The following is a 13,290-nucleotide window of genomic DNA, read 5'->3' as shown; positions in this document are numbered from 1 at the left end:
ATTTATTTTTGAATTGAAATTTTGTATTCTATCCCCATAATACTATGTTCATAAAATTTCCTTTTTGATGTCACATGTTCGTAAATTTTCAAAATGGAAATAAAAATTATTTAATTTATTCTATGTTTGATATGATCATTTTAAAAGTAATATGATAAGAGAAAATTCAATTATATTTAATCAGTAACTTAGAATTTTCTCATATCTTTTTTAGTAGCGTTATTTGGTGCTCAAGTCTGACAATCCAATACTCTCATTTCTCCTACAATCCATAAAAAATAACTTAAAGTTCCTTCCATTGGAAAAAGAGAAACGATTCGATGTTAAGATTCTACGAAAGACATTTAAAAGCTTTGATTGGTTGAACAAGAAATCCTTTGCCACTAAAAGTAGTGCTTAACTTGTATCATTCTTTATTGATCAACGGAGGGGGTTTAATCACCTTGCTTAATTAATTAAAACTAAGCATCCTGGTGTTTAAAGCTAGATCAAGAATAACTAAAAATTTTAAGGCATCAATTGGCATAGGATTCCGAAACTTTACAAGCTTATGATACATTTCATGGATTTCCCCATTGACCTCCTGGGTTACGTTTAACAGCAACACTCATTGGTCAAAAGTAACCACACTTCATTAGTGTCTGCTACTACACTCCATTATATAGCTTTTAACAAGATTCTTTAAATTCACTTTAGTCTAAGCTTTATGTTACTTCATGTGCTTTGGTGAAGTACCTATGCTTTGTTCAATCATGTGCTTTGGTGAAGTACCTCCCGCTCGCTTGCTCAATCATGTGCTTTGGGGTTCCAACTATATGCAATTGAGGTTTGACCCATTTTTAGTACATTGTATATTGCCCATTGTCATAACATGAAGTCATGAAGGCTTAAATCACAATCTCATTATGCTAAAAATCGGTTGATAAAATTCATGGGAAGAGATTTAATTAATTAAATTATTTTTAATTATTTTTTAACCATTCAACATTTAAGGAGTTTTTTATTTTCATTTTTTAAGCCATTAAAAATAATTATTCTTGGAATTCAAGTATGAAGATAAAGTTAACTAAAAATTAGCTAGGGGTAGAAACGGGGGTTAGTCCTGCCGTTTTAGTCCATCTTGCTACTAACTCGTTAAAAAATGGGACGAGACAGATTGAAATGCCTTCTAATGACAAATTGAAAATCTTGATCTGTCTTGCTTAGAGGTGGACTGGTTGACCAATCCGAAAAAATGAAACAAAAAAAGAAAGTTTAAATCTTATTTCATAAAATTAATTCAAATGAACAAATTTAGTTAGAAAACCTAAAATTTATAAATTGTTTATCATAAATTTAATTTTAACAAATTTTCCTATTGGTACTAGAGGAATTGAATTTATAAAATAATATGAAAATAATAACAAATATGTATTTCAAATTTTGAATATTATAAATTAAAAAAATACAAAGTATCAACTCAAAACCAAAATTAACCTTTATTAGTATTTATATTTTTAAAAAGATTATATGTATGGTGGGTCAATCCATCCTGTGTTGAGCTATTAGGTTGACGGGTTAAGAAGAGTAGAACTAATTATTTTTTACAAATTGATTTGTCTAACCAAGACCCATATTATCATCCCTAGTCAAATTAAGGAAATTGAACAATACATAAGTGAAAAAAACTCACAAATTACTTAATAATTTAAGATTTTTGTTGAATTATCGTGATTAATTGATGAAAATCTCCCGATTGTTTTACTGTCAATTATCCAACAATTATTCCTCACTGCAAAGAAACAAATGGTGTGCATGCACATGCTTTTAATTGTTTTTCTATTTTTGTATTTTGATGAGTGTTTGCGTGCGACTTTGTTGGTTTCATGCCAATCTAACAAAGACAAGACCTACGAAAGACCCTTGCTCATGAAAGCACAACAAAAACATCTTTAATCATGAGGATTTGTAATGTCAGTTGGGTCCCAAATACCATCAAAACTAAATCAGTGCTAGTTGAAAACCCTATACTGTGGCAGTCAAGGTTAGCAAAAACAAGAGGACTTTTTATCCAATTCAATGCACGAAAAAATGAGATACACTTTCAAAAGCTTTAGTTTCCCTTTTCCTTTCTTTTCAACCCATGCAAGCATGTTTAAAGGTTTCCTTTTCCTTCCTTTGAAATAAATGGTTTTAGCTTTGGTTTACATGTAGGTCAAACACACAACCTCTCCCAAAAGTTATATAATTGAGATCGATATATGAGCTACGTGGGAAATAACTAGGGGTCTATACGCAAAGCCCTTTTTTTTAAAACTATTTTAGCATCCATGAACACTTTTTTAATATTTTTGAAAATAACAAAGACTGCATCACACGAGTAAAGCATGGGTTTAGTTAGAAATAGAACGTACGTCAGTCATTTGTATCAATAGACGTAGAAAGTGACTTTTTGTATTAGTTATAGTAACAACAAATGTAGAAAATAGTAGTGCAAAACATGAAGTCTAGTTTCTTGAATGGATACTTAGCAATCAAATTATAAAAAAAAGTGGTGACATTTTCAAAATTAAATGAAAACTTTTTATAGCGATTTGCAGTTTAATTGTTCTAAAAAGTGTTTTGACATCAATTAAAAATAAAATAGATGCAGATAGAAAAGTAGAATTTAGATAAGTCATTATAACATTTGATTATTGTTAAGATAGCGATTGTTTCCATAATTTAACACAAATTTTCAGCGTATTTTAATTTCATTTATATGTTTTCTAGAAAATATTTCAGGAGGTCACTCACTTAAAATTATTCAAAGTTAAATATTTAACTGTAAAATTAATGTCGTGACAAAATTTAAAAAATTATATAAAAATGGTGAAAATTTGAAAACAGGAAGTAAAATATCCAATTAAGCTCATTGACTTTTTCCTTGCATATGTATAATAAGTATGTAAATGAACAGAGTTAAATCAAACGTTTAAAATTTGGTTTTAACGCTAAGAAGTGATAGGCAACAGCTTTCCTACTATAATAGGTGTAGATAGCCTTGTTAGGAGTTTGTTGATCTCATGAGTATTGGTCTATATTCCTTTATGATGTCCTTGTTTTTTTTTTTCTCTTTTTATTTATATTATTTTCTTGTTATGTTGTTCTTGTGTGGGGATTATTGAGGTGTCAACCTAGTTTGGGATGTCATCAACCCTATTGTTGCAATTTTAGCTATTTTGATAAAAAAAAAGGCTAAAAAGAGAGATTACTCAATAATGTTGGCTCATTTATTTTAAAAACATTAAATTTATATTTTAACTCTAACTTGTTTTAAAATATGAAATTAAAGTTTGAATTTGAATTATCTAGCCCATATAAAACTTTGATTATTTTTTATTACTGCAAACTTATACCCTTGCTAAGGTAAAGTAAAAAAAAAGTTAGATTTGTATTAACAGATTATTTAATTTAAAACTGAAAATGAAAAACTGATAAAAGAAAGAACCCCAACACTGAAAAAAGCTTGAATTCAAAACGACCGTGCTTCCTTGCAATAGCTTGATCAACCATTTGGTTGATCCTTTTAGCCCTCTTCAATTTCATACGCCTTTATGGTAATAACAGAAATCGCACGACTAAAGCCATTATTGTTGTGCACATTCTGAATCATAAACAACTTGTGTTTTTAACCCCAACGACTCATTCAAAGATGGGTGAATTGGGATCAACATCTTCACAAACGGGTGGAAGAGCACAGTTGGTGGTTTGTAGGCTCTTAGAATTATAAAATAGAGTGTAAAATCATGTGTGGAAAAATTATTTTCAAGGGAGTGTCGAAAAAAAAATAGATTACAAAGGAGAGGGTACTAGTAATAAAGGGAAGTGTAAATAACAACTCCCAATATTTAAATGACAACTATGAGCTTACTTTACTCGAAAAGGCCCACTTTAAAAGATCCAAGTCCCCTATTACATAAACGATTTTTTGGGGTACATAAAGCCCATGATATATTAATATTAATTATTTATGAACTATCACTTTTTTTTACAAGATCAATGTTACACTTATAAAATTTGAATTTAACTTATTTAATTATCAGAACATAAACTAACAAGCCATTAACATCTGCTGATAAAAAAATTTAATGGAACATAACTATAACTTGTTTTTAGTTAAACACATTTTAATGAAAAGAGTTCCAATAATTTTTCATGATGTAATGAGAGGTTGGCAATCTTTTTTTTTTGGGATTTATGGAAGTCTTTTTATGTTATTGTCAATGACATAGAACCATAGAATACAATTGACATTGTGGATTGTTTGGGAAACAAACTAAGAGTTATGAAATTAATCAATATATCGGGACATGTATTATATCTTCATTTCACAATTCTGGAGCTGGGTTGAGATTAGTTACATACGATCATGTTCTGCAATCTGCACCATAGACTTCCCGAGCAGCACTGGGCTTTATGCATACCAATTAATCACCTCATCGTGATGGAGTAACTTGATCGACTAAATTACTGTGTTGCAATAAGAAAACCATTGAAACATATTTTCAGACAAAAAGAAACAGTAGAAATTGAAAATAATAATAACAAACAATTCAGAACAATTAACCATAATTGAATTTACCAGGTCTTCGGGGGAGGGGAGGCATTCTATTGTTGTATTACTAGCAAGACATAACAAGTTGTTTGAACCAAAGAGATCGAGAATAAGGAGAACAATTCCAGCAATGGAAGCAGCACCTTGCCAACCCTTCAGAGTGGACTTCAATTTATGTCAAGGATTTCTACAAAAAACATTCAAGTCTGGGGAGAGATTAATGTGGTGGGAACTGAAATTTGTAAACGTAATATTTTTACAAATGTCACTAATTCATCTATTATCCTATGCTGTCGTATTTGCGGAGGATGTTGCAAGTGAAGAGTTCTAATAAGATCCGTGAAGTGTCTTATGCTAATATTATTAAAACTCAACTTGGATCTATTGTAATAATCAAAATAGCAAAACGCAAGTTCAATTAATGAAGGGATGTTATTGGTACCACCATCAGACCCGATGGTGAAGGACAGATTGAAAAGATGGGTAAGAACAAAAAAGGGAAGTTGGTTCTCAAGTAACAACAAAATCTAATGATATAGTATTGGCTGACAAGGGTTGTAAAAGAAACGTGTCATTTCCTGGCCATTTATTATGATAGTCCTTCCAAAAAAGCTCAAATATAAAACCAGAATCCACAAATATTATTTTCACCGGTTCTTCCGTACTAAACTCAAGGGTGTCTGAATAACAACGACGAAAATCTGGCATCACCTCTTCTATGTAGCAGATCCAACTTTCCAAACTTGTATGGGTTCGTTCCAGAAATGCGTTGCAATAAATGGGTTTGTGTCTTTCCATGATATGGAGGCGAGGATTGCGGTTGTGGTGAAAAGGGCCTATAGAAACAACCTTTGGGGTGTATGCATCTTCCTTGACTTTGCAAATATCAAATGGCACTCCGTAGATGCAACACTCATCAGTTACAGGTGGCTCTGCCTGCTCCAGCATCGCCTTAATATCGATTACAACATCATCGTGGTTCATCATTCTAGTCATGTAATTAACCAAAAAAGAGAATAGAGGATATGATATGATAGAAAGAGAAAAATGATGAATACTAATTAAGTGTTTGAAAGAATGGAGGGTCGAAACATAATCTCTGAGCAGGGAATAGTGGCGGATATTACCGGATTCCTTTCTTGATTAAATTTTGAAAGTTCTTTCTTTTGGCAGATGCATTTCTTGGGGGAATCATCAGAATAATACCTAGCTTTATTCTTGAGGGAATCATGAAACTAGTTTCGGGTACGAGTACACAGTTTGTGAAGCTACGCATCTGTGTCACGTATAAGTTTTAACATGGACCAATGCCTCATATATTTATCTTCTATGATTGACGAAGACAAAAGTATTGGGTGGGTATTCCTAATTTCAGCAGCTCTCTCACTGTATCTCTCCGTTTTCCCTCCCGGTTATAATATCTTAACCATAGGAGAAATTATTACAAGTATATACTATCAGTTGGCCTCTTCTCCATTAAGGTGTTGAGCAATTAATTGATAAAGCATAAGCTAATACGTAACCACTCCACCACTCTCACATAGCCCCTCTGGCCATCCAGGATCAATATTGATTTGTGACTAGGTAATTTGCATATGAGAAGAAATAATAAATTTTAAGAAGCAATACTTGTTAGCAGCATATTCTGCATGTAGATTGATGGCATTGAATGTAATGCGCATTGACACGCCTTCCTCATTGGAAGAAATTATTTGTTATATGACTAGTTTATCACTAGGACCCTTTAATGACCGGTTGACTGAACACAATACAGACCCCCAAAAAAGTAAAGGATAGTGTTGGGCTTAAATCCTAACAAGAGTTTTTAACTTGTTTATTTAGGTTAACATATTTTACTGAAACGAGTTCCATTTGCATCCTTAGATGTAAATTGTGATGAAAAGTTGGAAAATATTGTTTGGGACTTATCAAAGTCTTTTTTAGGTTCACGTTACTTAATAATAATCGTAACTGATTCCCATTCTATAGACTTAAAGATGAAAATAATGGAACACTCCTACCATGATCTTTTGCATTTAACAAACTAAATTTAATTGTTTGCCCTGCAAATTCTTCTGTTTGTGTTTAGGTGTATTTGAGGAATTTATTTTAAATTAAAATAATTTTATAAAATTAATTTTAAGTAAACGTGAATTTAAAATAATATAATTTATATTAAGGACCTGATGGGGCTGACTACCCCCACAGATCGAGCCATAAATCCTTTTTTGGGGCCCCTGGCCATCCTCTACGCCAAAAGAAGAAAATTGAATTTAAAAAAAATATTTAAAAACTTGCAATTTAATTTAATTTTGGATATATAATTAGTAAAATAAATTTTACCATATATATATATATATATATTTGAACAAATTATGTTGACATATATGAGGTTTTGTTAAATTAAACAAAATATCTCTACTTTGTTACTCTATATGATTTTTTGTTTTAAAAACATTATAACTAATCATATTGATGTCGATATTGATATATACATTAATTTCGTGGACTCAATGTAGGGGTAAAAAAATGTTAAGAATAATGTGTGTAATTCGACAAAATCTCATGGAGTATCAGTATATTTTTATGCCATATTTTTTTATATTTAAATTAATTAATTTCATATATATATATATATATATATATATATATATATATTTCTTATAATTTTTAAATTTATTTTATTTAGTCACTATGATTAATAAGTGAATTTTTTAATCCTTAAAATTTATATTTTAATTTTTAAAAAGTATTTATTGTTATAATTCTTTACACGGAATTAAACAAATTCAAGGATGGATTAAAACATAAATTTTAAAGACTAAAAAATTCACTTATTGGTTATAAAAACTAAAAAAAATAAATTTAAAAATTACATAGACTAAACGAGTAATTAAATTTATATATATTAATAATTTTAAAAAATAGTTAATTTGCAACATTTTTTGCAATAAAATTAATTAAAATATTTACAAAAACACACCAATTTAAACATAACACAAATTAAGATTAATAAGACATAAATTTTCTCCCATAATCAAGAAACAAAAACAAAAGAAATCTAAATATATAATATATAAAACAAAGACAGTGATAATAATTGGCTACAACAAAGCAAACCAAACAAAAACAAAAAAGGACAGTTGAGTTCCTAATAATTGTGCAATAAAGAAGAGCTAGCGAACATAAAATTGAAAAAAAAAAAAAAAAACAAAGGAGGAATAAGGAAGGAGGGGACTTCATGCATACCCATCATCATCCCGTCGTGATGAGTAATTTTGGGAAGGAGTAAATTAATATGTTACAGCACCTGAAATAAGGAAGTCACTGAAACATCGTTAGACCAAAGGAATGAAGTAGAAATCGAAAAGAATAAGAAAAAAAATTAAGAATAATCCAGCATTTAACAATAATTGAAATTTACCTGGCCTTTCGGGCTGAGGGGAGGCATATACTCTATTGTTGTATTACTTGCAAGACAGAACAAACTGATTGAACCAAAGAGAGAACAAGGAGAACAATTCCAGCAATGGAAACAGCAATTTGCCAAGGAGTCTTACAATAATCTCGCCTAAGAGTGGACTTCAATTTATGGCAAGGGTTTCTACAAAAAGCATTCAACTTTTGGCAGAGTTCAGAGTAATGGGAACTGAAATTTATATGTGTAACATTTTTCCAAAGACCATTAAACATGTCAGCCACAGAATCGCTATCCCCTAGCCAGTTAACGAGTACTCCCTTTCGAACAAGTACATCCACATCTCTACTGGTATTTACAAGGAAGTCCAAAACAGCAACATAGTCTGTAACAAAGGAATGGTAGGGATAATGACACTGCTCCAAAGCCACCATATTGCGAAATATAAGTTCAGTCCAATCTTGCACTTTCAACTGCGGGATTTCAAGAACACCTCCTGAAAATTTCAAGTCCAGCAAGCAGCATTTGCTTGTGGTGTTAGCCTTAAACCTCACCCCTGCTTCCGACAACTCAGCAGCACTGGGAAGATGTACAACTGTCTTCTCGATGCGATTTTGCTGAGGATGTTGCAGGTGAAAAGTTCTTAAGAGATCCGTGAAGTGTTTTATCATAACACCATGGAAGTTCAATTCGGATCTATTGTAAAAGGAAAAATAGTCAAATGTAAAAGCAATAAATGGAGGGATATTCTTTTTACCGCCGCGGCCAGATGTAGAGGTGTAAGACTGCATCGAGAGACCGAAAAGATGGTCGAGAACAAAAAAAGGAAGTTGGTTCTCAAGCAACAACAGATCCAATCTTACATTAGTAGTCAACCAGGGTTTTAAAAGAATCGATCCATTGTTCCCTGAGTTTTCTTCATAATAGGTCAACCAAAAAAGCTCAAATATAAAACCAGAATCCACAAGGATGATTTTCAGCAGCTCCTCCTTGGTGAACTCAAGGGCGTCTGAGTAACAGCTACGGAATCGGGGCTCTACGTCCTGTATGTAGCGGATCCAGGTCTCCAAGCCTGTGTTGGAACGTTTAAGAAATGCGTTGCAATAGATGAGTTTGTGTTTCTCCATGTTTTGAAGGCGAGGATTGCCTTTGTGGTGAAAAGGGCCTATGGAAACGACCTTGGGGGTGTAGGCATCTTCGTTGAGCTTGCGGATATCAAAGGGGACTCTGTAGATGCAACACTCATCAGTTACGGGTGCCTCTGCCTTCTCCAGCATCGCCCTAATACTGTTCACAACATCATCCTGGTTCCTCATTCTAGTTATCTTCGCAGAAGCCAAAAATGCAATAAACTTAACAAGCTTATGCGACTTAGTTGGGTTTATTGTTTGTGGATAGAAGAAAAAAAGAAAGAGCCAGAAGCCTATGGGAAGGGGTGAGAAAAAAAAATAAAAACTGATAAAACAAGATTTTATTATTCTTATTTTTTTTGTGTGAGAAAATATTTTTTAAAAAATATTTTTAAAAATTCAACTAAATATATTATCACTTTATTTTCTGTTTCAAACGAGAATGAAAGAAAAAACAAAACCAAACAACTAACAATTATGATTTATGGCAGATATTACCCTATTCCTATGTCTTTCCATTAAATTTCATAGTCCCTGCTGCGAAAGTTCCTTCTCTTTCCTCTCCTGGAGGGGGAATCCAGCGACTGGGATATACTTTTTTCTTTTCTTAGACCTACCACTACGTCTCACACGTGGTAGGAAAAGCTTAACGAGATTGATATGCTAGAAAATGTTCATATCTCCTATACAATTTTTATGTGCTTCAAATTTTTTGTGGTTTTTATCTCCTGCGTTTGATAAAAGCATTATTTTTGCTGATTGAAAATTGAGTTGGATAGAATTTCGATAGAATTTTGTAGTGACTCCTCACATGTTTCTCATTAATTCAATGCGAAATATCAATGAAACTGTTGGCGAGTATTTCTCATTTGAATATATGAATTGTGGAGATTATTCATTTAATCTCACCACTCAATTTAATCATAGCTAGTTTGTGATTGAAAGGGTCTGTTTCAAATATTGGACGCATCGTTTGTCAAGCAATCAATTATTATTTATTAGTTGCGGAAGAAATATTTTCAAAACTGGTTGAGAAATTGTCAAAAACTCCGACAATGCAGGTTTTTCTTTCCTTGAACAAATTAATGCGGTATTCACTTTGCACGGGATAAAGTGAGTAAAAAACTACATAATCATTTGTCTGTTGCTGTTATGATTATGCATCTATTTTATTGTTTTATCATAAAACAACAAAAATATGTACTGGAAACAGGAGGATGCCAACTTCATGCATGCTCTGGAGAATTTTCAGTACTATTTATATGACTTCTAAGTTAGTTATTCTAATATAACAACCACTTTGATGAGTTGATTGATATCTATATTTATAAATAATTTGCTAAGCCTCTTTCCCGTCTACAAATCAACAAGCTCAATCAATTAAAAGGAATATAGTAAAACGAGATGGTAATGATTCTGGCAAAACTGAACTATATATGTTCCAAAATGAATTTGGGAGGAAAGCGTACAATTTAAACTTATCAACATGAATATCACTTATTTCAGCTTAGACTTAGATGAGTTCTTGAGTGGTCTTGCAGACGACTTGATAGGGGCTGACCTGACAACCTTCTTCACATCATACTTAACAGATGAGAAAGCACATATCATGGCGATCACCATTGTTGGGTAGACGTACACGGCTTTTGCAGGATCAGTATTTACTGGCTTTCCTAAAATCCCTTCTTTGACCAGCCCCCAAATTATAAGTAGGGACCCGAACATGCTCATTCTCCCGGGTTTTAGAATACCCACAAGTGCTCCGGCCACTGTGAAGTAGCTCCCTGCAAGAACCTGGAAAACAATTGAAGTATTTTTATAGATGAAAAGTGTCAACAGAAACCTAATGGAAAATGGAATCATGTGATACAATGCAATTAATTGAAAATTCCACATGACGGTATATCAAATTGCAAATAGACAAGAATAACACGGAATAATTATGGAGCACATTTTATTGGGAAGAGTAATGCTAGCAACAACTATCTCACTTCTGATTTAATGATACTCTCTTCGATTTAGAAGTAAGACTCACCAGAATTGGTGTTTTCCAACGAATTCAAGTCAAGTCAATCACAGGGAGTTAGAAAGAGTGTCTGAAAGAGTGTAGCTAACATTCCTCTTGTTAGCAATTAATGCCTCTTTAATTTGCCAACAGAGTATTCTCTTCGGCCAGAGGGTTTTTTTTTTCCTTGGGAAACAAAATTGCCTTAGAAAATAAAACTAGAAATCTAATAATCATTTTTTATTTAGCTATTCAACTTAGCAAAGACATCAGCCATTTCAAAACTAAATAGTCCACCCAAAATCCTTGACAAGAGTAAGGCTCAAATTAGAAAAGATGGTTGCAACTGACAAGAACAAACAACTCCACAAAATGAGAAAGGAGGCTTAATTTAACTTTTAAGTCAATACAAGAGACCTCAATAATCAAAAGACAAAATGTGTAGGGTAGTCAAATTGCCAAACCTCCAAGCGCTGAAGATCAGTTACTGCAGAAGCTTCCTTCACACCGGTCAAGTTATACAAGTCCAACAAACTATCCCAACTTGGAACGGTCATGTTGTGGATGAGGCCGTTCACTGCAGCCCCTGGGTACAGAAGACCCTTCACAACAACAACAGGAAAGATCTCACTTGCAATTAACTGCGATGACGTGACATGCAAAGGGGTTGTACACATGCCAGATCTGCAAGTCACCCTGTAAAAAAAGAATCAATTTCAAACAAGCTCATTGCTACAAACTATAGTATAGTTTAACCTACGGAGTTTAATTTTCATATATTACGAGTGTAAAGATTTCTGCACTATCAACCAATTAGAAATCACTCTGTATATCACAATTGAAGTTATTTACATGACATCATGATTAGATGATAATGTAAAAAACCTTCACACTATCAGTGCATCATAACTATTATTAAGTTATTTAACTACCATATAAAAAAAAAAAATAACAAGGTTATTAGATCGCAGAAGAAAGTAAGTAAAATTGGAAGCATGTATGAAGATATCCAAGTCAACCATCAAATGGTTAATTAATGATTTGAAAGTTGATATTAACTCTTTAAGTCAAAAGGTAGTTAACATAAAGGAAACCATCTAACAAATATTGATTTCGGTTAAATCGGACACATGGTTTTTTTTCCCTCTCTTATTTCCCTTTTTTTTTTTTTAAATGTCATGTATATCGTGGTCACAATTCAACTCTTGGATGCTGATGATTTGAAAAGGAACCACAATTTTTGTGCATAAATTGGCGACGCGTGTGTATTGTTTTCATGGGATTTTTTGCAGATTCGGGAAGAAGGAGGGGTTGGGAGTACCTGAAAAGAGGAATCTGGAAGATGATGAGGAGGAAGAAGATGCGAGATGCTATTGAGGAAACGTTGTCGGTCCATTTCGAGGGTGCTGTGGGAGTTGCCATGGTGGAGACGGAGAATCTGAAGCTTCTCGACGCTGTGGAACCTCTTTCTTGAGTTTCTTCCCTGTCACAGCTAACAGTAACAGGGTATCCGTTTGTAATTTCCGCTACTTTATGTTTTCTATTTCATAAACTTGTTTTATTAATTTGTCTTTACTGCAAACATAATAAAATGCTAGATTATTTTTTTCCATCTTTCTATTTAATTGGTTTTATTTAATTTGATTTCTTAATTTTCAAAATTGCATTTATATTGTTCTTTCTCTCTAATTAATCATAAGAATGTTAGTGGAATTGAATACGTGTTTTTTTATAATGAAATTAAATACGTGTTACTCTCACACTTTTGTGACCACTAGAGATAAATAAAAAATAAGTTAAATTATAATTTTAATTTTTAATAATTTTAAATTTGTAATTTTGATTTTTTACAGAAAAGTCAATTTTCTTTGGGCATGGCTTTGATGATACTCATGCGAGTGTATGCTTCTTATAACTAGGTTTATAGATTTATTTATTTGGTCAACAAAATGTGATATTTATATTTTGTTGCAAAATATGCAGCAAACTATGTATGGTAGTGCAAATTATGATCTTGAAATGTTGAAATATTTCATACTAGTTAAAAGGTTATCCTTTGAATCAAAGTTTCATGATGTCAGTGCGAAAGATGTTGTGTTTGTTCAGCTTTCTAGCTCGAAGCTGTATAAATAGATTAAAACTTAATGAATAAGGGAAGTTA

At 32.3% G+C, this 13,290-nt stretch overlaps 2 protein-coding genes and 1 pseudogene across 2 annotated transcripts; all 3 read right to left on the bottom strand.

The window, feature by feature from the left end:
• Positions 1-4,199: 4,199 nt before the first annotated feature.
• On the bottom strand, positions 4,200-6,367 carry LOC106798610 (UPF0481 protein At3g47200-like; annotated as a pseudogene).
• Positions 6,368-7,631: 1,264 nt separating this feature from the next.
• On the bottom strand, positions 7,632-9,961 carry LOC100785283 (putative UPF0481 protein At3g02645). The gene is made up of 2 exons (XM_003523645.5): positions 8,001-9,961; positions 7,632-7,886 (listed from the first exon to the last, which is right to left on the bottom strand). The coding sequence occupies exon 1, from the start codon at positions 9,308-9,310 to the stop codon at positions 8,033-8,035; it is 1,278 nt and encodes a 425-aa protein (XP_003523693.1). The 5' UTR covers positions 9,311-9,961; the 3' UTR covers positions 7,632-7,886; positions 8,001-8,032.
• Positions 9,962-10,538: 577 nt separating this feature from the next.
• On the bottom strand, positions 10,539-12,661 carry LOC100784749 (uncharacterized). The gene is made up of 3 exons (XM_006578088.4): positions 12,451-12,661; positions 11,594-11,825; positions 10,539-10,918 (listed from the first exon to the last, which is right to left on the bottom strand). The coding sequence occupies exons 1-3, from the start codon at positions 12,549-12,551 to the stop codon at positions 10,622-10,624; spliced, it is 630 nt and encodes a 209-aa protein (XP_006578151.1). The 5' UTR covers positions 12,552-12,661; the 3' UTR covers positions 10,539-10,621.
• Between the last annotated feature and the right edge of the window lie 629 nt (positions 12,662-13,290).

The sequence above is a fragment of the Glycine max genome, chromosome 4 (genome assembly GCF_000004515.6).
Source record: "Glycine max cultivar Williams 82 chromosome 4, Glycine_max_v4.0, whole genome shotgun sequence".
Taxonomy (NCBI): domain Eukaryota; kingdom Viridiplantae; phylum Streptophyta; class Magnoliopsida; order Fabales; family Fabaceae; genus Glycine; species Glycine max.
This window is presented reverse-complemented; position numbering and strand designations above follow the sequence as displayed.